We start from the raw sequence: 25,041 nt of genomic DNA on the forward strand, positions 1-25,041 counted from the left end.
TGACCTCCAGCTTCCTTGGTTAAGCCTGATTCTCCTGTAGATCCCGTGAGCTCCCTGAGAGCCTTCCAGTAAATTGCTTTTCTATTTAAGTAACTTGGACTTGGATACTGGTATTTGCAAACAAGAATCAGACTAGCCCTTCTCTTTTGAGCTCTTTCCTTTGCATCTACTGGTGTTGGGCAGGGGCGATGTCTGCACTAGCTTTATTTGGCTCTTGTATTATCATCCCTGGAAAGAAACAGCTTTGAGAAGACCTGGTCATGGCACAGACCATCCACAACAATGCCCCCTTTATTGATATTAATCACAGTTATAAGGTCTTTTCCATCAGAAGTAACAATTTGCATTACATAGAACTACAGACAAAGATATCAAAATAAAACCTACACGTACGCCATCTACCAAACCGGTAAATCTCACCCAATCAAACCTTTGAATGTGTCTTCAGTTTTGATCATCGGTGCTTTGGAAGACCATACATAGACCCAGGCACAAGGTTGGCCTTTAGGGTCTTAGAACATCCATAAAAGCAGGAGATTCACCCTTGGAAGCAGTTGAACATATATACTTAGAGGCAACACAACGTCTGAAGGCCTGGCTCTTGAGTGGCCTGCATCCTCAGTGGGGCTCACTCAAGATCCCATATGCTCTTTTGATCAATGAAGACAATGGATATTTACTGTGTTTGAAGCAGACAAGTTAAATCACCCTTGTTGGAAAAGCTACGTATATGGAAGAAGTAGGATGGTTTCTAGTCTAGTGAAAGTCATTCTTTAGGGCCATTTCAGAATAACTTGGCTAGAATTTACTTTAAAGGGGAAATGTAAAAATATCTCTTCTTTTCCTACCTCTTACTCCTTTCCCATCCTAAATTTCCTGGCCAAGCTCCTGCAGAACCAGCTGTAGCTTAAGAGTTTTTGGGCAGGTTATAAGTTACCAAATCATCAACAGAGAATGACCCATTGCAGATTCTAAATGTCTTTCATAGTTAGCATAAGTGGCTCCCTCCATTAGTAGGATGAAAGGTTTGAGTTATAGCAGTTTGCTGGTTTCTCCCAAGTCTCTTGTAGGAGAAAGTCTATAAACTTATCAAAATAAATGCCTAAGAGATTTGGAAACCACGCCAAACCGCTTTGTCCTCAGAATCAGTATTTTCATCCATCGCGAGGAGAGACCTCTGGTCTAAGCTACACTCACTCTGTCATGTTTTCACAGGGCTCACTATGTGTTCACAGTTGTCCTAATTCCCTTAGCTTAAGTAATGTCAATCTTTGCCTTTTTTAAAGACAAAGAAGAAGAAGACGACTAACCGGTTTCCTTCCCTTTGCCGGTGTCCCCTTCCCACATAGGACCTCCCTTTGGGGAGGCAGAGGAAAGCACATTCCTCTTGGGGCTGGCCGGGCCTTGGAAAGTAGGCTGCTCTGTCCATGATGTTCTAGTTCTGGTCTAGGTGGGCAGAGGGTCAGCGGTGAAGAATCAGGAGGGACAGAAAAGAGTCGTCCTGACCATTCTGCTCTGAGTCGCTAGGCAAAAAGAGCTTAGGAGGCTTCTCTTGGTAGCTTGCTTCTTTCTGTAGTGACCTTGGAGGAGCTGCCATTGAGTCTAGCAAGGGAGACTGAAGGAACCAAAGCAGAAATTTCCCTGATCTGTAAGTCCTTGATGATCCCACTGAAAAAAGATCCCATTCAGTGGCCAAAAAAAAAAAAAAAAAATCCATAGTTCCATTAGAATTTGTAATTCCAATTAACACCTGTATCTCCCTCAAAAGAAAAGTAAAAATAGTCATAGTATAATCAGAGTCACTCAGGATAATGAGATGAAGAAGAGGGGAAGGAAAAATGTTTTAATGTGAAGAACGAGGTTCATGGTTGCATGGAAGCCCACCGCGGCCGTTTCCTCGTGCTCCCTTTCCTGGGGTCCGAAGCATCTCAGCACTAGCCCAGGCCAACGTCCAAAGACATCATCACCACAAATCCCAGGATGGAGGCCCAGGATGCCAGCTTCCCATTGCCACTAGGAGGGAAGGACATGAAGAAAAATAAGACCTGAATGCATTCTGAGACCATGTCTGTCCAATCCCACTAGGAACTATACTACTACTGCTATCCACTATGACAATAATATGACAACTAACATTTACTGGGGCCTAGTATACGCCAGGCAAATTAGTTAACTTATGTAATCCAAACAATAACCACATGAGGTCAGAGCCATTATTATTCCATTTCAGTGGCGGGGAAACTGAGGCACAGAGAAGTAACTTAGCGTGGCTTGCTTAGCCTGGTCCCTTAGCCTGGCTAAGGTCACCTAGCATGGCTTGAATAAAAAAGAGTGACAATTGTTTTCTGAAGATATCCCTTAATCCGACCATGTAAACTAGCCTCAAAATCATTCTGCCATAAAAAAGAAGCAAACCAAAGCAAAGCAAACCCCTAACCCCCGCGACACCTGGCCTATAGCTAGATAAAGAGACCATGTGTGTGTCACTCTGGAGGTCACCTAATGTTTTGGAGCTCCCCCTCCCCTCACCGCAGCCCCAGAAAAATCTAAAGTGAGCAAGTGAGACAATGCACAAAAATAGTAATTTCCTCTGGGGGGGTGGGGGGGATTGGAAGTGTGTGGCCTAATAGCACCTTATCTTTTGACCCACCTGCCCTTCACTCCTCTCTCGTTGAGTTTGGGAAAGCACAGTGGAGGAGGGGGTGGGGGTGATCTTGGGAAAGGGCCAGAAGGGGACAGAAATAAAGACAGATGAGGAGAGTGAAGAAAGGGCAGATCCGGTGGTGGGGGCCTGGGCTGGGGCAGGGACAGATGGGGGAGGGGGAGCGCCCCACCTGGTCTGGGCTTCGGGGATGATGTCGTCCATGACGACGTAGACCATGGCTCCAGCTGCAAAGGCCAGTGCGTAGGGCAGGACGGGCTCGGCTAGCGCCACGGCAAAGGCACCGAAGACCCCAGCCAGAGGCTCCACCATGCCACTTAGCTGCCCGTACCTAAGAGAGAACAGAGACACGTGCCACTGCGGACAGCTCAGCAGACACTGTGCCCAGGCTGCTGACAGCTCTAGAAAATGGATGCGTTTTATTCCACTTTAGCTCCGAGCACGGTGGTGCAAAAGCATTTTCTTCTGCTTCATCACCCCAAAAGGAAGCGCTGTGTCCATTAATTGCCACTCTCCATTCCTCCCTCCCCCCAGCTCCTGGCAACCACTAACCTACTTTCCATCCCTATGAATGTACCTATTCTGGACATTTCATATATATGATATGCTGCGATATGTGGTCTTCTGTGTCTTGCTGTTTTCACTTAGCACAATGTTTTCAAGGTCCATCCATGCTGTAACCCGTACCAGAACATCATTCCCTTTTGTTGATGAATGATATTCCATTGTATGGATAGACCACATTTTATTTATCCACTCACCAGTTGATGCCCATATTGTCTTTTGAATAATAGGACACTGATTAGGAGTCTTAATAGGCATTTCCCACAGACAGCTGTGCTTGGTATGTTTGGGGGCTTGGGGGGCAACCACACCCCTTATAAAGGGCTGATTAGTGGGCCCAGCTGGCCATGTGGGTGCCGAGGACCTGCCCCCACCACACCTTTTAACAAATTCCTCTATTTGAGCCTGAACTCAAAGGAGCACTGATCAAAAAACAGCAGCACACGTGAGCACTGAGAATTTGGGGGAGCAGGAGAAAAGTCAGGGTCTGAATCCCACAGGAAAAAGACACCTGCTCCAGGTTGAACCCCATTAGACTAGGAGTTGGGACAGCTTTCCCCGGTCCCTTGCAATAAGTGTTTGCCAAGATAGGCTGCCTCTGAGCCTCAATTGCTGCATCTGTAAAATGAGGGTGCAAATGTCTTCTCTGCCTAGCCTCTTTGGTGATAAGAAGGTATTCAGGGCAACCTGTGGGGACTGTGAGTTCCCACCCTCCCCTGCTTCTCCCTGGCCCAGGGACAGCTAGTTGGCAGGGACCATGGCTGCCTGGTTCCCTGTGCCTTCTGTGCACGGGCCAGCACACCTTGCAGCTCTTTGGTTTGGACAATTCCTGGCCTTGGCTTTGTCGCCTCTGGAAAAAGTGGGGTTGACGTCAAGCCCAGACTGGAGTAAGAAAAAGAAATGGTTAAGCTCAGGGTCTGGGCACCAAGCACAGCTGCTGCCTCCTCTGCCCACCCCTGCCCTGGTGCCTCTCCTGCACGAAGTGATAGTCGCGACTTTCAGACTCACTGAACCTGCACTGAAAAAAAATCTCTAAGGCCAGCTTGCCCCGTCCTCACCAAACACTCTATTCTGTAGACTTCAAAATTGGAGAGAGAGATAACAGGGGGTAAAAGTAAAATAACTTAAGTATGGGCAAGGGCTTGTAAGCCCTAATGCTCTATAAAATGGAAGACACTTTTAATCGTTACGGTCAGCTCGCCTTTTAAATGCTCTTACTATATGTTCTAGGGCAGCAAGCATTTTAGCAAAGAGCTGTTTGAAAGCCCTGAGCCCTGAATTGAGGAAGAGAAGATTAGTCTTCCCATCTCAGGGTCACCGCTGAAGAGCTGGGGACACGAGCCGGTCATCAACTCTTTGGGCTGTGTGCCCCCATATCTAAAAAATTGAGGCTCACCTTACATGATATTGTGAGGGTAAGACAAGAAATAGAATGGAAAGTGCTTTGGGACAATGAAAACACCAGGTATGGGAGCAATCATCACCACCATCCCGGATGTCGGTGACAAAGTCCTGGTCTTCAGATCGACAGGGGTTATGACGAGCTACTGTGAGGAGCCTTGGGGTCAGGCAGTGGTTAGATTTAGATTAGACACAAGAAAGCCCACCTAGGTTCTACCTACCAGAGAGGGAGAGAACCTAACATGGGATGGGTGTGGCTGGCCATGGGGCGGTTCTGATCTAGGACATGCGGCTGCTCAGGCTGGTTTATGTAAAGGTTGAAGCTCTGGAGATGAGATCAATTTTTGAGGTTCCTCCTGGCCTCGGGGTACAGGACTTTCTGGGTTATCTATGTTGTACCAAAAGCTCCAGGCACACTCCCAGAGCAGAGGAGGTTGTTCCTGAAGGAGGAAGCCCGCACAGAGGACTGCTCTCCTCACTTGGCATCAGCCAGCACCTGGCCATCTGACTGCCGACATTCTCGAGCACTTACCAGAAGGCTCTCCAGGTGGAGAAACCAGCTCCTCGCAAGGGGAGGCTGACTGCAAGGCCCTCTGGGAAATTCTGGATCCCGATTCCAATGGCTAAATTCCTGTAAGACCAAGGAAGCACGTGAAGGCAGCTGTCAGGAGCCCTGTGCACATGGGCAGGGCCCCCAGCGTAGGCTCAAGGCCACGTTTGGTGCCAAGGTTCCAGGTGGGGGCCTGTGATGTGAAGAGGGAGAGGACAAGCAAGGCAGGTGTGCGGGTGGAGAGCACAGGAGAGGGAGGAGGTGACACGGGTTTTCCATCCCTTCCTCCCATCCATAGTCCCTTGGGACATAATATCCTTAGGGTGCCCCAGCAGAGCGAACACCTTGACCTGGGTGCCAGGGTGACTCAAGTTCTGCCACTGAATTGTACAACTGTGCACAGATCACTTAACTTTTTAAAAAAATTATTGTGATAACATATATATATAGAAAATTTGCTATTTTAACCATTTTTAAGTGCACAATTCAGTGGCAATGATTACAGTCACGGTGTTGGGCTACCATCACCACCATCCATTACCAAGACCCAAGACTTTTTCATCACTACAAACAGAAACTCTGAAGCAATAACTCTCCCTGCCCCCTCCGCAGCCTCTGGTAACCTCTAATCTACTTTCTGTCTCTATGAATTTGCTTATTCTAGCAAATATTTCATATGAATACCATATTTGTCCTTCTGTGCCTGGCTTACTTTATTCAGCATAATTTTCCAAGGTTCGTCCACGTTGTAGCACGTCTCAGAACTTCATTCCTTTCTGTGGCTGAATAATATTCCATTGTGTGGCTTGACCACATTTTATGATTCCATTCATCAGTCGATGGACACTTGGGATGTTTCTGGCTTTTTGGCTGTTATGACTAATGCTACTGTGAACGCTGGTGTACAAGGATCTATTTGAGTCTCTGTTTTCAATTCTTTTGGATTGGACATTTAACCCTTTGTGCACCTACCATGAAGGACTGCTGCATTACCCAATGAGGTTTCCATTTCCTTCCAGCACGGAGGTGGAGAGATGACATTTCAACCTCAGAAAGGGAGAAAGAAGGACCGGAGCAGAATCTGCTGGTGACGCAGACCTCCTGGGGCTGGGCTCAGCCTCCCTCGGACTCTCCAGAAGGTTCTGACACATCACTGCCCTTCTTCGGGCCACCGTGGTGCTGTCCATCATCCTTTCCCCTCCTGCCCCTGCTGGCTGCTGGGGGCCATGCTGCATCAATCGGTCAGTTGGTCTCTGCCAGGCCTTGAGAGCTGCTTTCCTCCCAGACAAGACCCTGGAGGGCAGGAGGGAGCCGCAGCATGAGCGGACTACAAACGCCATACATGACCCAGCACCTGACCTCGGGGGCATTACAATTTAGCAAGGGAAACGAGGCATGAGTAAACCGAGTGTACACATGCAGAGGAAGCAAAGGCATGATGGGCGGGAAACAGGGTGGGCAAAGACGCTTCCTGGTAGTGTGCAACCAGAAGGAGTTTTAGAGTATTTGCCCAGACAAGACTCCACAGAGGGCCCCTCTGATCAGCAAAGACCTCGAGGGTGTGAGAAGAGGGGACCACTTGGCAAAGAATACAGGTGTTATGGGTTGAAATGTCTCCCCCAAAAGTCATGTTCAAGCCCTAACCCGGTCCCATGAATGTGACGTTATTTGGAAACAGGGTCTTGGAAGATTTTGATTAGTGAAGATGAGTCTTCATTTAATTCACCTGGATCCTCATCAATCTGTTATGATGTCATCCCCTGATCCAGGGGTTGGCAAACTTTTCATGAATAAGGGCCAGATAGTAAATATTTTGGACTTTGAGGACCACTGGGTCTCTGTTGCAACTACTCAACTCTGCATTGGGGTGGGAAAGCAGGCACAGATAGGTGAATGAATGGGCCTGGCTGGGTGCCAATAAAACCTTCTTTACAAAAACAGGGGGTGGGCCAGATTAGGGTCTTGGGGCCATAGTCTACCAACCTGGCCCAAATCCCTCAGTGGCAGGTGAAAGCGCTGTCAGGAGAGGCTGCAAAGGCCCTGGACTTGTCACCCATGTCCCTCTTCAGGCCATCACGGCCACTGACACGGTGACTAAAAGTTCTGGCTGTGCCAGTCAGACTTATGTTCCAATTCTGGGTCCGTGATTTGTTAGCTGTGTTACCTTCCCTTTCCCCAGCTGTAAAATTTGAAGTTGCTGTGAGGGTTACCTGGGACAGCCCAGCTACAGCTCTGCACACATGGGGATGGTATGCAGTGAGGGCCTAAGCACTGCGTGGTGGGGTCAGGTATCACTGAGATGTAGATGGGAGCTGATGATAGAGGAGGAGACAAGTACGACTCATTAGGAGAGCTGGGGTCAAAAGGACAGCTGAGTCAGTGTAAAGAAGCAGAGCCAGGGGTGGGGGGGGTGGGGGGTGAGACCCTTTCTAGCCATGGAGGACTTTCCAAAAACTCACAGGTCCCTTTCCAAGATAGGCTATAAAAGGCTTTCCATCCTGGACCAAAACTCACTCCCCTACAAAAATAGTTGTAGCTTGAATGTCCTGCAGCCCATCTCTGTTTGAATTCCCAATCTGTACTCGTTAATTTGCTCTTGTTGAGACTCCAGTGTAAGATCTGACAGGCAAGCATCTTCCTCCTTGGAGAGCCATTGTGCAGCAGGAAGGCTTTCTGAAATCATGCTCTTTGTGACGGTCGGTGTATTCAAGTAGCACAGAAACTTCTGGAAGGAGCAGACTCTGGCTTCTCCCAGGCTGGCATCCTTCCTGTAATCATCTCCAAGCTCCATCCCTGCTGCGCCCCAGTAAATGCCTGGAGATGACTCCTTTTCTGGGCACAGAGGAGACAAGAGATGCTGGGAGGATTTCTGGGGTATTTTGATGAGCCATTCTTTGCTTCCAAGTACGGAAAGCTGCACTGGGTAATGAACTCAGGGGTTGCCTCTGGTGACTCTAAGATCTTGTCCCAGGCAGCTGGGGATGGTCTTACTCTCCTCTCACAAGTGCCTCTGACAGGGAAGGTGCTAAGTGGGCATCAGCCGCGGCTCACACATCCTCCAAGGCAACCCCAATCTGCCCCAGCTTAACAGAAGAGAGCGTGGATTTGGAGAAATTAGATGGAGTCAAAAAAGAAATCTGGCTAGAGATTTTTAGGAAAAAACTGTTGTTCTATTCCTTTGCTTTTTACATATGTATGTGCGTGGTGGTGGCCCTGCTGAGCCATCTTGGCCTTTTTTCCTTTCCTAATCGTCACCCCCCAGTCAAGAGCTTTCTCACTTCAGAAGGCTCAAGGGCAACCCGTCAGTAGCTCCGCTAGGGAGGGTGGTGGGTGCCTGCTGCTGGGAACTGGGTTTGGGATCAGAGTCCATAGCCTCACTTCTTCTGCCTGTTGGGTCCCCGGGACAGGAACCCAATCCCAGCTTTGGAATGCGTGGTCAAGCCCTGCTCAAGTCACAAGATCCTGACAACTGGGCTCCAACCAGCCCTGGCCAAAAGACAGCCGTTTTAGAAGCTTCCATTGCCAGTTTCATAGGCCACACTGACCCTGAGTTCTGAAACACAAGGGCAATTGCCAACATTTTATTAGCCTCTGCCCTGCCTTCCTGGACAGACCCTCACAGTGCAACCCTCCCCCCAACCCTGTTCAGTATCCTCTCCCTACCCCATGATGGGTATGTGAATACAACCAGCTTTTTGGCCTTTTGTCAAGCCCTGGGTCCAGGGTTTCTCGCCAGTGAGGCAAGCCGAGGTTTCCGACATGGAGAGGGCACCTCGAGGCTGGCTCACGGTTCACTGCTGTCACCTGCCTCCCATCACAGGTTCACAGTCAGGAGCACGACTGGCCCTGGGCCTCATGGCGGAGCTGCCAGCCCAAGGTCACACAGCACATCAGAGGCAGGGGCCCCCTCCCAGAATCCACGCCCTGATCCAGCACTGACCCCAGCCGTCAGCAGGGTGGGCTGCGGAAGCTTCCTCCACATCCTGCCCAGAGCCACCACCCTGATAACAGCACAGAAACCCCGTTCTTCATCCCTGGCAAGCCTGGCGACCCGTGCCCCACGCCAGCCTGCCCAGCCCGGTGCCACACCCTCTGTGTCCTGCCAGGCCGGCCCTGCTCAGCGGCCCCCGCCCCACTCAGCTCTCAGGGACTCTCTGCTGAGTGCCCCTGGGCTCCTCCAGCCCCCAGCAAGGGCTGCGCTCCGGGGTGAATTGTGTCCAACCCGGGAGACGTGCTACGTCCTCACCCCCGGGCCTGGGCCTGGGACCTTATTTGGCAACAGGATCTCGAAGACGTGATGTGTTAAGATGAGGCCAAACTGTGTCAGGTGGGCCCTCATCCGCTCTGACTGGTGTCCTCACAAGACGGGGACACACGCTGAGACAGTCACCAGGGAGAAGGCCAGGGGAACGCGGAGGCAGAGACGGACGCTGAGGGCTCGTGAGAAAGGACAGAGGCCAGGATTGGCGAGGAAGGATTCGGAGGAGCATGACCCTGACTGCTCCTTGATTCTGGCCTCCAGGGCTGTGCAACAATAACTTTCCGGTGTTTAAAGCCACCCCGTTGGTGGTCCTCGGTTGTGGCGGCCTTAGGAAGCTAACACAGGCTGGAACCACAGCTTCTCTGCCTTTCCTACTTTCACGTAAGGCCCTTGGTAATTCTGGCTCTCCTCTGTGTCTGCACACGCACACACACGTGCACACGCACGGGCGCACATGCTTGCATGTCATGTGTGACGCAGGCCCTGGCCCATCTGGGTGCCTTCGGTCTGCTTTGGTCTGCTGTGTGTTGTGCACCTGTCACACGCCAGCTCAGGGGGGAGACCCCTCGGCAGGGCCGGTCCCCTGCATGTCCTCTACTCCTCTCCAGCAGGAACATGATATAAATATCAGGAACATGATATAAATCAGTAAGTCCCAGTCCTGGCTATGCATTATAATCAGTGGGAGCTTTTAGCAGATACCAGTGGCTTGAGGCCCACCCTTGGAGATCCAGATGAGTTGTTCTGGTGTTGAGACCCCAGCAGTGTTGGAAGCCACTGGCCTGAGTGATCATCTAGGGGGATGAGAGTGAGGCTGTGATGGCACCACCTCTGCCCAAGGAGCCCCTTCTCCAATATCCAACCAAGGAGCATCGCGGGGAATGCACACGCTGGCCTCCAAGGACACTGCAGCCGCTTGTGCTGGGCTGGCGGCCGCGCAGACGGGAGCTTATTGTGTGCAAACCTGGTTTGGGGTGCTCTGGAGGGGTCCTGAGAGACAAAGGGCAGGAGTATCAAAGCAGACGAGTACTGGGGAGACAGGACACAGAGACAAAAGTGATGAAGCAATCAGGAGCAAGTGTGGCCAAATGCGGACAAGCAGCAGGGAAGTGTGCAGCCCTCCAGGGGAGCTGACAGCGTAGAAGAAGCCCCAGACTCACTAGCTCCCTCCCTGAAGCCCTACTGTGCTCTCCTTCATAGCCTCCAACTTAACTGAACACTCTGCACGGGCATTCCTGGGTGAGGGGGCCGGTGGGCTCTCCCCTTGCTTGCTGAAGCTTTGGGAAAGGAGAGCTCAAGTGAGATGTTTCCTTTCTAGGATGGGCAATGAAAATTCAAAGCCGTATTCAAAAGCAAAGGGGGAAAACCCACCCCCTTCAGAAGACAGTGAAGCTGCTGTCTTCTGTGTTTTGTTCTTCCCCAGCAGTAGCACAAAGACACCATTGCTAGTCCAGACCACAGCAAATCCCTGGGAGGGAGAGGGAGGTGGGAACGGAGGGCAGTGCAAGAAAAGAAACCACAGGCCGGTCCCTGACGGCTTCCCTTCCGTGACAAGTCGAGTCCCTCCGTGACCTGTCACCCTGGCTTGTGAGAAGCACACCCAGTGGGAGAACAGAAAAAAAGGAAGAAAGAGGGATGGTGGGGAAGAAGGAAGGGGGTGGTGGGAGACGGGGGACTCACGGGGCAGGTGGTCAGCTGAGGCTGCAGGGCCAGGCTGCCCGTGGAGGGGCATCTCTGGGAAGGTGAGCCGAGGGCCTGTCGGGGAGGTGGATTGGGCTCAGAGCATTCAGACTTCCCTTTTCTTTTCCCTTAGGAATCTGAGTTTCCCAGGGAGGAGCAGACCCAGAGCTAGTGACTCCAGGCCCAGCCCAAGAGATGCAAGTTCTTTTTAAAGTTTGTTCCTTATTGTACTTTGATTTTTTTTTTTTGAAACACCAAGGAGGAGGGGAAGTGGAAAGCAGAAAGGCAAGAATGAAGACCAAAATACAGCTTTACTTTCCCGATGGGGGCTAAGTGAGTAGCCATGGTTTTACTTAACGTCCAGACCTCTCTCCTTAGCAATGTGTAGGCAAATAGGTCAAGGAGTCAGAATTATCTGAACTGGGCTGGATTTTTGTGATGGCAACTTGGGGGGGTGGGAGTGGGGCAACCTCCTCATTTTCCCAGGACCGAAGAGTCAGTCTCCTGGGCGGCAGGACTTTCAGTTCCAATGCTGGGAAAGTCCCGGTAAAACCAGGATGGGTTGGTCACTCCAGGAAACTCCCAGAACATGGTAGGTGGCAGAGGCAAGCGTGGGTGAGGATTTTAATTTGCCACAAAGGATGTACACAGAATTCTGGAAACTGAGCAGATGTTTCAAAAACAAAAAGCCCTTACCCAAGGTTTCCAGAGGGCTGGTGCAAGTTCTGCTCTGAAGATCCTCCTGGGCCCTTTAGGTGTACCTCACTGTAGAGAGCCGGCTCTGCTCCCACCCTCACCGGCCCCGTGGGTGGCAGGTCTGTGTGGGCGGCTTGTCTCCAGCCCAGCCCTGAGCAACACCCAAGAACTGGCTGGGTGCCCCGGGGTGGGAGAGCTCACCTCCCTGCAGGGAGGGCAGCCGAGGCTTTGCTCTTGTCTGGGGCTCTAGGACACAAAAGAGCAACTCCAGAGTGCTTAGAGCTAGGAGGTGGCTAGAAACAGGGGTGGGGGACCTGTGAGGGGTAGAAAGGGCTGGGCTCCCTCATGATATTGCCTCCCAGGAGATGGAGCAAGCTGGGCCCAAGAGGGGTGCCAGGAGGTGCGGGCCAAGAAAAGGGTGCCCATTCTCCAGCTGGCCTTCCCAGCCTGGAGCAAGGGCAAAAGCAAATAGCCCGAGGGTGCTTCTCTACTTGCCTCTCTCGTTCCTTGTTCTCCCAACCTTGTGGTTCCTGGAGGGGATGGCCAGGGTCTCCAAAGCGTATACCAGCCCTCCAGGATGCTGGGTAGGAGGGGCTCCCTGCCCCTCTCCTTAGATACCACTAACCACAAGAGTGGGTTGCCAACAACAGGGGAGACCTCGCCAAGTGAGAAAGGCCGCCCGGGGCAGGCAGTTGCTGCTGCTCTTTTTTCGAGGCCTAGAAGCAGCTAGAAGCATGACCTTGTTTCCCCCTGGAGCTGCCCTCTCCTTCTCCTGCTTAGTCCCCCGAATTAAAAGTCAGAGAACACTCCGGCTGCAAAGCCCTGGGAGATCGCCTTGTTCAACGTCTTCATTGTTAAGGTAGCAAAATGGAGGCCCAGAGAAGCTCATTGTCCTTTGGAGGTGATGTGACTTGTAGTGGGTGAGTCAGCCAGACCGGGTGGGACCCCCAGCTGTGCCGACATGACCCAGTGCAAGCTGCAAGAAGCTCAGCCTCGCCGCGTCTGTCAAAGGGGTATCGAACACCACCACCTGCAGGGCTCTTGTGCAGACTGGCAATAATCGCTGTCTAGAGCCAGTTGTGGTTCACGGCCTGGAATGGGTTCTCCTCAAACAGCAGCTACTGTTAAAACTGCCCGAGATCCCTGGAAAGGCCGAGGCCGCAGTGGAGCTTAGATGTGATTCAGACTCCCCGCTCCACACACCCCAGTGCCTTCCCCAGCCCACACCAATTTCTTCTCCAACTTGTGCTCTTTAGCCTTCTGGCTTCGGTGGCCTCCTGGTCAACCCAGCCTGGAAATGGCAACAGATGGCCGGGGCTGGCGGGGGGAGCCTCTTTTCAGGAGTGTTTCCAGAATGAACCACTCAAGCCTAGCACGTGCAAGAGCTTATGTCACAGAGGGAGAAAGACATTAGGAAGGGCCTTTATCATCAAGTTTATAATCTAGTAGAGAGAAAAAGAGACTTGCACGCAAATAACTACAGGAGAGCATCAGGCTTGCCACTTGCAATGAGAGGCATGATGGAAGGGGGAGGGTGATTCTGGCAGACACAGAAGCTCCAGGAAAATTTTATGGGAGTAAGTGTCATTTGAGGTGGGCTTTGAAGGATGGGGACAATTTGAAGAGGGAGAGAGGGAGAGAGGGAGAGACAGAGAGACAGAGAGAGAGGGGGGTGGGGAAACATTTCACACAGAAAAGAAGACGAGTGTGCAAAGGTGTGAGATATGTGAGATGGCAAGGCAGGGTGATCTGGGTCTCCCTCTCTCTTCCTGTCCCCAAGGCAAAACCAGCACATCAACAAAAACTCAAAAGGCCTTATAGCCAAAGCCCACCTTTCCTGGGTGTGCACTCTCTATGAATTTGCCTGCGGACAGCTGAGGCCACTCGATGTTTCGGGAAAACCCGAGCACTCACAGCCCCAGCCCCACCCCACGGAGGGGTCTTCCCCAGGCCAAACATGGGACCCCATCCCAGGGGTCTCCCCACATCCTCTGTGGGTCCATGTGCTGAATGAGTCGCTCGGCTCCAGGGGGTTCCTGGAAATTCATTTAGCAGTTGTTTCAGGCCTGAGCCTGAGGGAAACTTTGGGCTGTGTCAGCAGCGGCATCAAACCTGCACTAAGAGCAGCGCAGAGCACGGCAGACCCCGTCGCAACAACCTGCGGCTGAAACCAGCTCACCTTTCATCACCACTCCCATCAGAGGGTGCCTTGGGTCCTCGGGCTAGAATAAAAATGATTATAAGCATTGCTGCCATTTGTTGAGTGTTAATAAGTGTCAGACGTGGTTGTAAACGGGGCACATGTAGTAACATGCTTCATCCTCTCTACCACCTTAGGTGCCTTTTCTACCATTATTAACCCCATTTAACAGAGGCGGAAACTGACGCACAAGAAGGTTAAGTAACTTGTCCCTACAGTTAGCCGGCTGGGGAGTGGCAGGGTGGGGACTCTTAACCACTACTGTGCCCACTTTGGCTGCTCTAGGCCTCATGCAGATCCATACAACCATCAAGGAGAGAGAAGGTTCCTGGGCTCCAAGTCCCTAGCAGGGGAGCCCTCGCACCCTTCCTTGCCAATATCTAAGGGCACGTTCTGTCTTGTGCCTGCTCAGCTAGTGAGCTGAGGTCCTGACCCGCTCTGGCAGAGGATGACAGCCCCAGCCCGACTCGGGGAGACACTAACCAGAGGCCTCCAGGGTTGGATGGAGTTGGAACCTCTCATCTCTTCTCCTCTCCCCCAGGGGTCCTCAATCTTGGCACAGCTGACTTTTTGGGGATGGGTCATTCTCTGTTGTGGGGGGGGGGGGGGCCTGACCTGTGCTTTGTAGGATCTTTCAGCAGCACGCTCCCTGGCCTCCATCCATCCCCTGTCAGTGGGATCCCCCATTTGTGACAACCAGAAATGTCTCTAGGCATTGCCAAATGTCCCCAAGGGGCAGCATCACCCTTGCTTGAGAGCAGCTGTTAAAGAATAAGCAACAGTTTAGGTGAGCTTTATCCTCAGCAAATAGCTGAACAACAGAAGTTGCTCAGAACGAGCAAGGAAAATATCTCGCACAAAGAAAATTTCTCAGCTCAGTGGAATTGAGTCTTCTAAGGAGCTTAGCTACGGTAAGACAAATTCTTGGGGTTGAACATAAAAGCACCACCAGGCCTCTGCTCTGTTAGTCTGAAGGCAGTGGTTCTTCTGGAACCCCAGGGCTGCACAGTTCCAGGGGCACCTTTTACACTGTGTTCTCTCTTACAGGGACCTGCTAGAGGAATGCCGTGGGACATTTCTGCTTGAGCCCCAACCAAAGAATGTGGCTTAGCTGTTTCGCTCTGGGGTTGCAGGCGGTGGAGACAGCCGTGGCTATCTCTTGCGAATTGGCAAGGGAGCCTCCTGGCAGCCCGAGCCTTGCTCTCCAGGGTATGTTCCCTGGCCGGCTGATGATGAGAGGAGAACGACACATTCCTGGTGAGCCCTGCTTCACCCCAGCTTTCAGATCCTCCCATGTGCAATGAGCATGTGTGTTCTTGAGTGGCAGGCCCTCACATACTCTTCTGATTGTTATCGTCCTGCCATGAAAGGCCCGATTGTTCGGCCTGGTGATGACATCACCGGCTTCCCACTCGGGCTGCCTGTTGAGGTGTTTGATGAGCCTGCAGGTGGGGAGAGACCTGGTGCTCCCTGCGGGGCTGACCGGCCCTACCTGCTCGGTGGAGCTGGCTTAGCACGCAAGGGATCTGCCCCCACCCCCTTCTTTCGGTTCTGGGAGCCTGAGTGCCAGGCTGATGGAGAGACGACATGACCCATCCGTTCCCTTCAAGTCTGCCACCCTCCCCAGAGCGGGCAGGGAAGAGCCCCAGGAAGTCAAGCTGCCAGGCAGGGCGGTGTCGGAGGGTGATTCGGGCTACCACTGCACACCTTTCCTTGTAGAAGTGTAGAGAAACCTCCCACACATCAGTGGGACTTTTGTCTCGTCGCCTGCCAAGTCTCACAGCAAACAAAATCGGTGCTCAGCATGGGCCAGAGGGTGTGGTTTAAAAACAGCATGGGGGTCCGCACCCAAGACGCCTACTATGAGGGTCACAGCAGCACTGCCAGGGACAGCCGCAAGCTGGAAACCCTGCCCAGACCCACCACCAACAGAATGAACAGATAAATTGTGCTCCGCTCGCACAATGGAACACCGTATGGCAACGAGAATCAAAGGTCCGTGCCCACTTCCAACAGTACAGAGGCATCTCACAGAACAAAATTTCGAGTGAAAGAAACTAGACACAAAATAGTAAATACCAGATGATTCTATTCATATGAAGTTCCAAAAAAGGTCAAACCTCAGATATGTCTTTTTATGAAGCATCCACGGCCAATAGCGCTTTGATTTGTTAATTCTCCTTAAGGTATTTGGAATTTTAAAAGCAGTACATTTGAGCAGAAAAGAATGGCTCTCTGATAGTGGGACTTGAGGTCCTGGGTAGGGCCCGACTTTGGGGAAAAAGAATAACTTCTTATCGCCTTTTTGAAACCATTCTATTGAAGTTGAATAGGCATGTAGAAAAGAGCAAGTATTCTAAGTGTTCTGCTCGATGGATTTTCAGAAACCGGACAAACCCATGAAATACACGCCCAGATCAAGAAATTGAACACCAGTCCCCCGGAGCCACTTTACCTGGGCTCCCTTCTCATCACCAAGGAATCACCATCCTCACTCCCCACAGCAGAGCTTAGTTTTTCTGGTTTTTGAACTTTATGTAAATAATTTAGGTGTTCAAATAAGACCCCAGTAGAGGATCAGCTAAGGGTTTGGATGACGAGGGCTTCACTTTCCCTGCTCTTGCAAGCTTGGCAATTTCCTCAGGCCACAGGCTGAAACCTCTGAACAGGGTATTTCCTCAGGAAACATCTCCCCAGACATTTCCCCTCACTCCAGTTTCTTTTCTCACCAAAGGCTTCATTCTGTCCACCTGCAGGACTGACATGGTAGGGAACGGCTGCACACAAATGTTGAGTTTGCCAGCACTCAAAATACCATTGCAGACCTCTAATCACTATTCCAGCATTTTGTGCAGCTTTAAGTGCCTTTACAAACATTTATTATTTCTACTGGTGAGAAGGTAGAAGATTATTCTTCCCTTTTGTAGATGTTGTAGCCAAGGCCCAGAAAGTGCAAGTAATGAATGTGAGGACACAATTGCATCTCTTTATCTAAAACCACGGAAGGCAGGGAGAAAATGTGGCCAGTGACAGCTGTGGAGAAGAGAAGACAAAAAACCTTGGTTTTGAGTAGACTGTTTTGCTGAAAACAGTGTCATCCTTGGCTCCTCTCTCTCTGTCGCACCTCACACATGAGCCGCCAGGGAATCCTAGGGGATCTACCTTCAGTATCTGTCTAGAATCCAGGCACTGCTCCCCTCTTCAGCTGCCGCAGCTACTGGGAACCTCATCACCTTCTTCTTTGATTTCAGCTGTAGCCCTCTGACTGGTCTCTTTGTAGCTACCCTTGTCCCGTCCCCAGTCTATTCTCTGCTCATCTGCTATGTCAGGTCATACTGTGCCTCTACTCAAAAATCTTGCTGTGGCTCCCTGTTTCACCCAGACACAGAGTCCAAGTCCTTCCCATGGCCCACAAGTCCCCCTGTGTGCCCAGCTCTCATTCTCCCACCAACTTGGGGCTCCTTTCACTCCTCCCACCTGGCCTCCTGGTGCTTCCTCAAGATGACTCCCACCTGAGGGCATTGTTCACTGGAACATTCCTTCCCAGATATCTCTGGCTGGCTTCTTTGCCTCTTTCAAGGCCAGATTATAAAAGACATTGGTGGCCTCCATCCCTCCCTCCTGAACCATGCACTCTGGGGGAAGCCAGCTGCCATGCTGGGAGGACACTCAAGCAGCCACTTGGAGACACCCACGTAGGAAAGAACTTGTGCCTCCTGCCGACAGCCAGGTGAGGAAGCCTTCGTGGGAGCCGAGTCTCCAGCCCCAGTCAGGTATCCAGAGGACTGCAGCCCCAGCTGACTTCTAGACTGTCACCTCACGAGAGATGCAAAGCTGCTCTGAGCTCCTCACCCACAAAAAAGATGTGCGACCATGTTTGCTGATTCAAGACACCAACTTCTAAGATTTTATCATGCAGTAAGAGATAACTGATATCGCCACCTTCTCAGTGAAGTCTACTCTCATCCTGATTTAAAATCGTAAACCTCCCCAGCGCTCCAGGTCCCCCTTTACCTAGTCTGTTCTCAATAACATTTATTACTGTCTAACCTACTGTACGATGGACTCATTTTTATGTTTATTGGTCATTATGTTCCCCACCGCTAACCTGGCATCAGAACAAGGTGGGAATCTTTATTTGTTCATTGACGCATCCAAAGCACCTAGAATATTGTTAGATGCCTAGAGGATAAAGCAGACATGGCACAGATACGGGTCCGTCAATTCTAGCTGGACTGATGTCTTCTCCGCTCCTGGTTGCAGGAACCACGTGGTGAGCAAGGCACATGTCCCTGGGCGTCGGTGTCTTCAGCTGGGGAATGAGGAGGTTAACTAGGGCGACCCATAAGCTCTTTTCCAGACCCTAAGCTTTGTGATTCCCTTACAATGATGGCATTGTGGGTTCTCCAGATTCCAGTGGCTGCAGAGAGTGGCCTCCACCTTTGCCAAAATTCACTTTCCTGGTCGTGCACATCTGGAAAGCCAAAACAAACAAACAAAAAAACCCACAAAACCCAAACCCAAAACTCCCCATCACATTGTGCACATCTGGATGGCATAAACCAATCACTGCATGTGGAAACTGGAAAATGGCTGCTCCGGGAAACTGCATTGTAGGCCAAACAAAAGAGAGTGAAAGGCTCCTTTCTTTTCTAGCCGCCAAACAGTCTTCTGGGCACAATCTTATGCGCTGAATGCGCCACTGCTGAATAACACACGCTCTGAGAGCCTGCGCCTGCAGTCTCTGCCATGCTGCTCTCTGCCTGGCTCACGGCCAAGGCCAAAGTTACAGAATAGGGCTTCCCTCCCACCTCCCACGTCCCACCGCCCACTTGTTTTGACTGAACTATACCTTCCAGTTATCCTTGGGGCATGTGGACCGAGTTCAAAGCCGAGCAGCACCTGCTCCTCCTCCTCTTCCTTCAGGGAGAGTAACTGAACTGCACGCCTAATGCAAACTGAACAGGACGCTTTCAGCTCTGCTGAGAAATTCCTGGCGATCTGCATGCAGTTTGAACGTGCTCCTTTCCCGCTGTGGCTGGGCAGAGAAGGCTGCCCAGCAGTAGGTGGCTGTGGTGCCCGATAGCCGGCCTGGGCTCCCCAAACAAACGAGTGATTATTACCTTGCAAATGAGACATGGCTCAGGGCATGGAGCTTCCTGAGCTGGGATCTCCTCAGGTGGCAGAGACGAGCAGGGCAGGGAGGGGAAGGGGCACAGGGGAAAGGAGGGGTTCCTCTCATTTGGATCTATGCTGCCGGTGATGTCGGAGGCTTCATGGCCAGGAGATGTGCGAGCACAGGGAGGCTCAGGCTGCAACAGAGAGCCTTTGAAATGATGTTCCGCCAGCAGCAGGGCCTGCTTACAAGGAGCGACTGAAGGTGGAGGAAGACCTTGCAGGGTTAGGGTATCTGATCATCCCTCACCAGCGTTCCTTAGACCTCCCCCAAGGCTACCGGGAAGAGGCAGGAACAAGACACAGGAAGTCTAAGGCCCTGGAGAAACCCAGCCCTGGATTCTCGCCTTCAAACAATAGCACCTTTCCAATACTCTCTGAACACACTACACACCAGCGAAACCACTGCTTCCTTCCAGTGATGTGGAGCAGCAGGACACTTTCCAAGCCCGGATCGTGTGCCAGGCCCTGTGCCGCGCACTGTTCAGGCATCATGTCATTTCACACTCACGATTACCCCACACAGGAAACACGAACACCCCCATTTTATAAGCTCAGGTCTGCTGATTCCAGAGTTCAAGGGCTTCTCCCTGTACTCAGCGTTGCCCATCGCTTGCCCACAAGCAGGGCAGAGCGATGGCGGGTCTCGCTGTAATCTCAGTTTACAAAGGGTAGCCCCTGATTATCAGCAATATTTCGCACTATGGATCCATCTATTACCAATTTTCCATTGGGGGTGGAACCTAGCACAAACATTGTAAAAGATTCCTGTTTGTTATACATATTAATGCTGTTTGACTGTCTTTAAAAGACAAAAGAGGTGTCCCCGAATTTTCAAATAAATGGATGGCTTCTGACAGGTCTGCTGGTCTTTTCTCTCTTGACAAAGTCAACAACTGTATTGCACAAGAATTCCCTGGCCATTGTGTGCAGGGCTTAATTGGTTTCCAGGGATGCCCTGGGGCTGGGGGAGGGGAGGCACTGCCAGGGTGCTGAGGGTTCCCAGCCTTCAGAGTGGGAGGATGCCACTTATACACTCTAATCTCATGCTCCTTCTCCCCTCCTGCTTGCAAACCCTGTGCTGGTGCAAGGGGTGCAACGAAGCTGGTTTGGGCTGTAGGAGTAGGACAGCCCTCCAAGGGGTGAGTAAGCAGCGGGAATGAAGGAACGGCAAAGTGAGGGGGGAGCATCGTGTTCCAAATGTGCATAAAAGGAGGAGAAAGGACCAATATCCATCATGTGGCCAAGAAGGCAGAGTCCAGTCACCACAGATGGCCGCCCTCCCCACTGCAGACTATCAAACCAGTCTCTGGGCTCTTCAAAGATGTCTGTGTCATACAAGACAAAAAAGACAGGGAAAATTCTTCCCATTAAAGGAGATTAAGGAAATATGAAAACCAAATACAATACCCAAATGAACCAAACCAAACCAAATAACAACAAACAAAAACTATAAAGGGCATTCATGGACATTTGGAAAATTTGAATAGGGTCAGTGTATTAGATAATTTTATTCTATCAATGTTAAATTTCTTGGGTGGGATAAGGGGATTGTGGGAGAATGCCCTTATTCTTTTTAATTATTCAAAGTTAAATAGGTTGCTTTTCTTCAAGGTTTCTCAGAAAATTTTATATACAAATTCAATAATTCATCAGATATTTAGAGTATTTGTTATGTACCAGGCACATTGTATCTTTTTTGAAATTTTTTTTCTGAAATCATTGTAGACTTATAGACAAGATGCAAAAGTAATACGAAGACTTCCCATGCATCCCTCTCCCAGATTCCCCTAATGTTAACAGTGGACATAACCACAGCAGAGCGAGCAAAGCCAGGAAATTTACACTGCTACAATACTATCAGCAGAACTACAGACTTTCTTTGAATTTCACCACTTTTCCCTCAATGTCCTTTTGCTGTTCCAGGATCCTATATCACATTTAGTGCTCATGTCTCCTTAGTCTCCCCTGGTCTGTGACAATTTCCCAGTTTTTCCTGATTTTTCATGACCTTGGTTTTGAGGAGTACTGGTCAACCATTTTGCAGAATGCCCCTCAATTTGGATTGGTCTGATGTTTCCTCACGATTAGGATGAGGTTATGCATTTTTGGCAAGAATACAACAGACATAATGTGCCCTTCTCAGTGCAATTATATCAGAGGGCACACAATATCGATCATTCCCGGTGATGCTGACCTCGATCATGCGGTTAAGGTGGTGTGTGCTGGGTTCCTCCACTGTAAAGTGACTAGTTTCCCCTTTATAATTTGTAAAAATTTAGAGTTGATGCTTTGAGACTATGCAAATATCCTGTTTCTGCTTAAACTTTTGCCCACTAATTTCAACATCTCTCAGTAGACCTTGCCTGTAGCAATTACTACTGTGGCAGTTTAATTGTGATTTTCTGTTTCGCTCATGACCTTGGATATTTAGCCGAGGAGATTTCTATGCTAAGGGTGGAAAGTGCTGTCTGGTTTTTCCTTGCAGCTTACAGTAAAATATGAGAGGAAAGGGATAAGCTGAGAATTAAACTCTTAAGTACAGGGGAACCAGAAATTAATGAATTGGAAACTTCTCAGCCTATCCAGAGGGTTTGCTGTGAGAGGAGGACCAGAGGCGGCTCCATCAGGGATCCCCCTGAGCGTTCACAAGAACAGGGCTCCTTGTGAAGGTTTAACTAAACAACCCTTGGCTAAAGAGAGTGTGACAGGACATGGATCCAGTCAGACATCTCAAAGGAGGTCAGGATTAGAAATGCCATTTTCCAGAAAGATCTGTGGAAAGTCCTTTTGCCTGATGGTTTAGACCCCCCCCCCCCCCGCCTTGAACTGCACACAAAGCCAACATGTGTTTTGTAAAGTTTATGTGAACAGAAGCCTCCTATCCAGGCCTGAAAGGGACAGGAAAGGGATGAATTGAAGGAAGAATGAACTCAAGGGCAGAACCATAGACTGAAGAGATTAGACCCACCCAGGTGGGTGCTAAGGGCAGGAGGTATGCCCCCACAAATGGAGGGAGCAGGTCTTCTGCCCAGGAGCTTGGAGAGGATGGGATCCCACCACGATATTCAGTTCTGGAGAGTTTGTTCAATTCAGCAGAGTTTGGCTATCACTCCATAGCTTGGAGAGAGTGGGGTCTATGTCTAGGTGTTCAGGGAGAGTTTGGTTGCCACCCAATGCTTGGAGAGGGCAGGACCTAGGACCTAGTGTTTGGAGAGAGCCACTGTATAAGCACTTTCCCCAGAGGGCAAAGCATCCAAGCCACCGATGGCTCTCAGGCCATGAGAGCTAACAGAGTTTGCCCTGCTTCATTTTGGACTTGCTTGGGACTCGTGACCATGGATTTCAGGCCCCAATTTCTCCCTTCTGGAATGCCTGTCCCACCACTGCATTTTGGAAGCAGATAACCTATTTCCCAGGCTTCACAGGTGCACAGACAGAGGAATTTTGTCCCTGGATGGACCATGCCCATAACTGATTTCGATGAGACTTTGTGCTTAAGATTGCTGAAATGATTTAAGGCTTTCAGAATGTTGTGAAGAGTGAATGTATTTTGCCTGTGGGACAAACATGTCTTTTTGAGGTCCAGAGGGTGAGTTGTGGCAGATTGAGTTATGCACCCCAGAAAAAAAACAGGTTCTTAATCTTAACTCACATTCCTGTGAGTGTGAACCCATCGTAAATAGGATTTCTGGATGAGGTGATTTTTAGTTAAGGTGTGGCCTACTGAATCAGGATGGGTCTTAATCCTGCTACTGGAGGCCTTAGGAAAAGATGCCATGTGGAGAAGCCAGAGGCCAGAAGTCAGCAGAAACCCAGAGGAGAAAGAAGAGGACTTGGCCACGTGACAGGAAAGACAAGGAGCCCCAAGGATGGCCAGCCAGCCAGAACGCTACTGATCCTTCAAAACTGGGAGTCAGTACATTCCCATTGTTCAAGCCAACCCACTGTGTGGGACTTGTCACGGCAGCCTGAAAACTAAGACAACAGCTACACGATTCATCTACCTGTCATCTATGACTGCTTGCACACCATGATGGCAGAGCTGTGTGGTTACAACAAACACTGCATGGCCTGCAAAGCTGAACATATTTACTATCTGGTCCTTTCCAGGAAAAGTTTGTGGACCTCCGTTCTAGGCTTCCCTCTTCTCAGATTTGTGTCTTCTTTCCCCAGCATTGAGAAATCTGGTTGTAATTATCTACAATATATCCACTTATTTGTTCAGTCCTGGTTTACACATAGAGTAGTAACAACATCTCTAACCCATTCTCCCATGAGAAACAGACTTACTCACTAGAGCACAATCTGTCTTAGAGTATCCAGTCAAAATATTGTTTTCCAAGGTCAATTGGGATAGTTCTTTTCTTCCTACCCCTTTGGCTTGGGTATGTAGTTTCTTTGTAATACAGTTGGTTTAATTAGTTATTAGTGGTAATCCATTTGGAGCCATCCCCTCCCCAGTTTTGGATGGGTTTAATTATTTATTTTGGGAGGTATATGAAACATTTCTACAATTCTAAGGGTCAGAGTTATACAAAAAGCTAGACCCCGAGACGGGTTGTTTCTGTCTTATTCCTGCTACCCCGTCTCCATTCTCTTCCTTTCCACTTACCCACCCACCCCCTGTAGGTAATCTTTTTTGTTTCTAGTTTATCCTTCCTGAATCTTTTGCACACATGAGGAAATAAATGCATATTTACTTATGTCTCCTTCTTGCATACATGAAGGGTAGAATGCCATAGATCTCTCCTGTACATTGCTTCTTCCAATTAACCGTATGTCCTGGAACTCACTTCAAATCACAGAGATTTTGCTTCCTTTTCTACAGCTAGATAGTGCTCCATGGGGTGGTTGCACCACAGTTCATCGAACCTTTCTCCTATTTCCGGGTATTTAGGTTAGGTGGTTTCCAATATCTTACAATTACGAACAAGGCTGCAGTGGAAAACCTTGTGCATATATGTATTTTCATATTCTTGGAGGTGTATCTTCTGTACAGATTACTGGGAGTGAGACTGCTGGATCAAAAGGTGTGTGCATATGTTTTGTTAGGTATTGCCAAATTTCTCTCCAGAGTTTTTACCAATTTGCATTTCTACCAGCCATGTATGAGAGTGCCTGCTTCTCCATGGCCTCATCATAGAACATTTTATCATATTTTAAAGTTTTGCCAGTCTAATAGGTGAGAAATGGTATCCCAGTGTTGTTTTAATTTGCATTTTCCTAATTGGGAGTGAGCTTCAGTAATTCTTCATATGTTTGAGGGCCATTTCTATATCTTTTTCTGTAACTTGTATGTTCATGTCTTTTCCCCTTTTTTTCTATTAGTGTTTGTACACAGAGCAAAGGGTCATGAAGTGTCAGCGAAATAAAAAGTGTGTGTGCGTGTGTGTGTGTTTATCTATCTATAGAGAGCAGTTGTCCCATGCACACAAAAAAGGGCCAGTTGTCAACAGGCCACAGTATTCTCCTTCTGTAGCTACAGCGAACCTGCTTAATCACCAAATCTCCCCTTCACCTTCATGGCTTCCATGTCAAGACACTGCTGGGAGACTTTAAACGCCAATGGGCTGGGGGTATCCCTGGGAGGCTGTTGGGGGTTGAATTGTGTTCCCAAAAAGATATGTTCAAGTCCTGATGCCACCCGCCCGTACCTGTGAATATCACCTTATTTGGAAGAAGGGTCTTTGCAGCTGTCATCAAGTTAAGGTGAAGTCACACTGGATTAGGGACGGCCCTGAATTCCCATATGACTAGTGTCATTAGAAAAGGGAAATCTGGACACAGAGGTATAGACATGGAGGGAAGGCAGCGCTCTGAAGATGGAGGCAGAGTTTGGAGTGATGTGG

The 25,041-nt window shown here is 49.9% G+C and overlaps 1 protein-coding gene across 15 annotated transcripts in view; it reads right to left on the reverse strand.

The window, feature by feature from the left end:
* Positions 1 to 258: 258 nt before the first annotated feature.
* SLC39A11 (solute carrier family 39 member 11) overlaps positions 259 to 25,041 on the reverse strand; it is a 519,734-nt gene continuing 494,951 nt past the window's right edge. For 14 of the 15 annotated variants that reach the window (XM_037808766.1, XM_037808762.1, XM_037808753.1 and 11 more), the window contains 3 exons: positions 5,160 to 5,258; positions 2,835 to 2,993; positions 259 to 2,013 (listed from right to left, as the gene is read on the reverse strand). In XM_037808766.1, the coding sequence (XP_037664694.1) occupies positions 1,935 to 2,013; positions 2,835 to 2,993; positions 5,160 to 5,258 (337 nt within the window). In that variant the 3' untranslated portion in view covers positions 259 to 1,934. Of the gene's footprint in view, positions 2,014 to 2,834; positions 2,994 to 5,159; positions 5,259 to 5,666; positions 6,471 to 25,041 lie in introns of those variants that run through there. The other variant, XM_037808767.1, reaches the window with a different exon arrangement.

This window comes from Choloepus didactylus, chromosome 18 (assembly GCF_015220235.1).
Source record: "Choloepus didactylus isolate mChoDid1 chromosome 18, mChoDid1.pri, whole genome shotgun sequence".
In the NCBI taxonomy this organism is placed as follows: domain Eukaryota; kingdom Metazoa; phylum Chordata; class Mammalia; order Pilosa; family Megalonychidae; genus Choloepus; species Choloepus didactylus.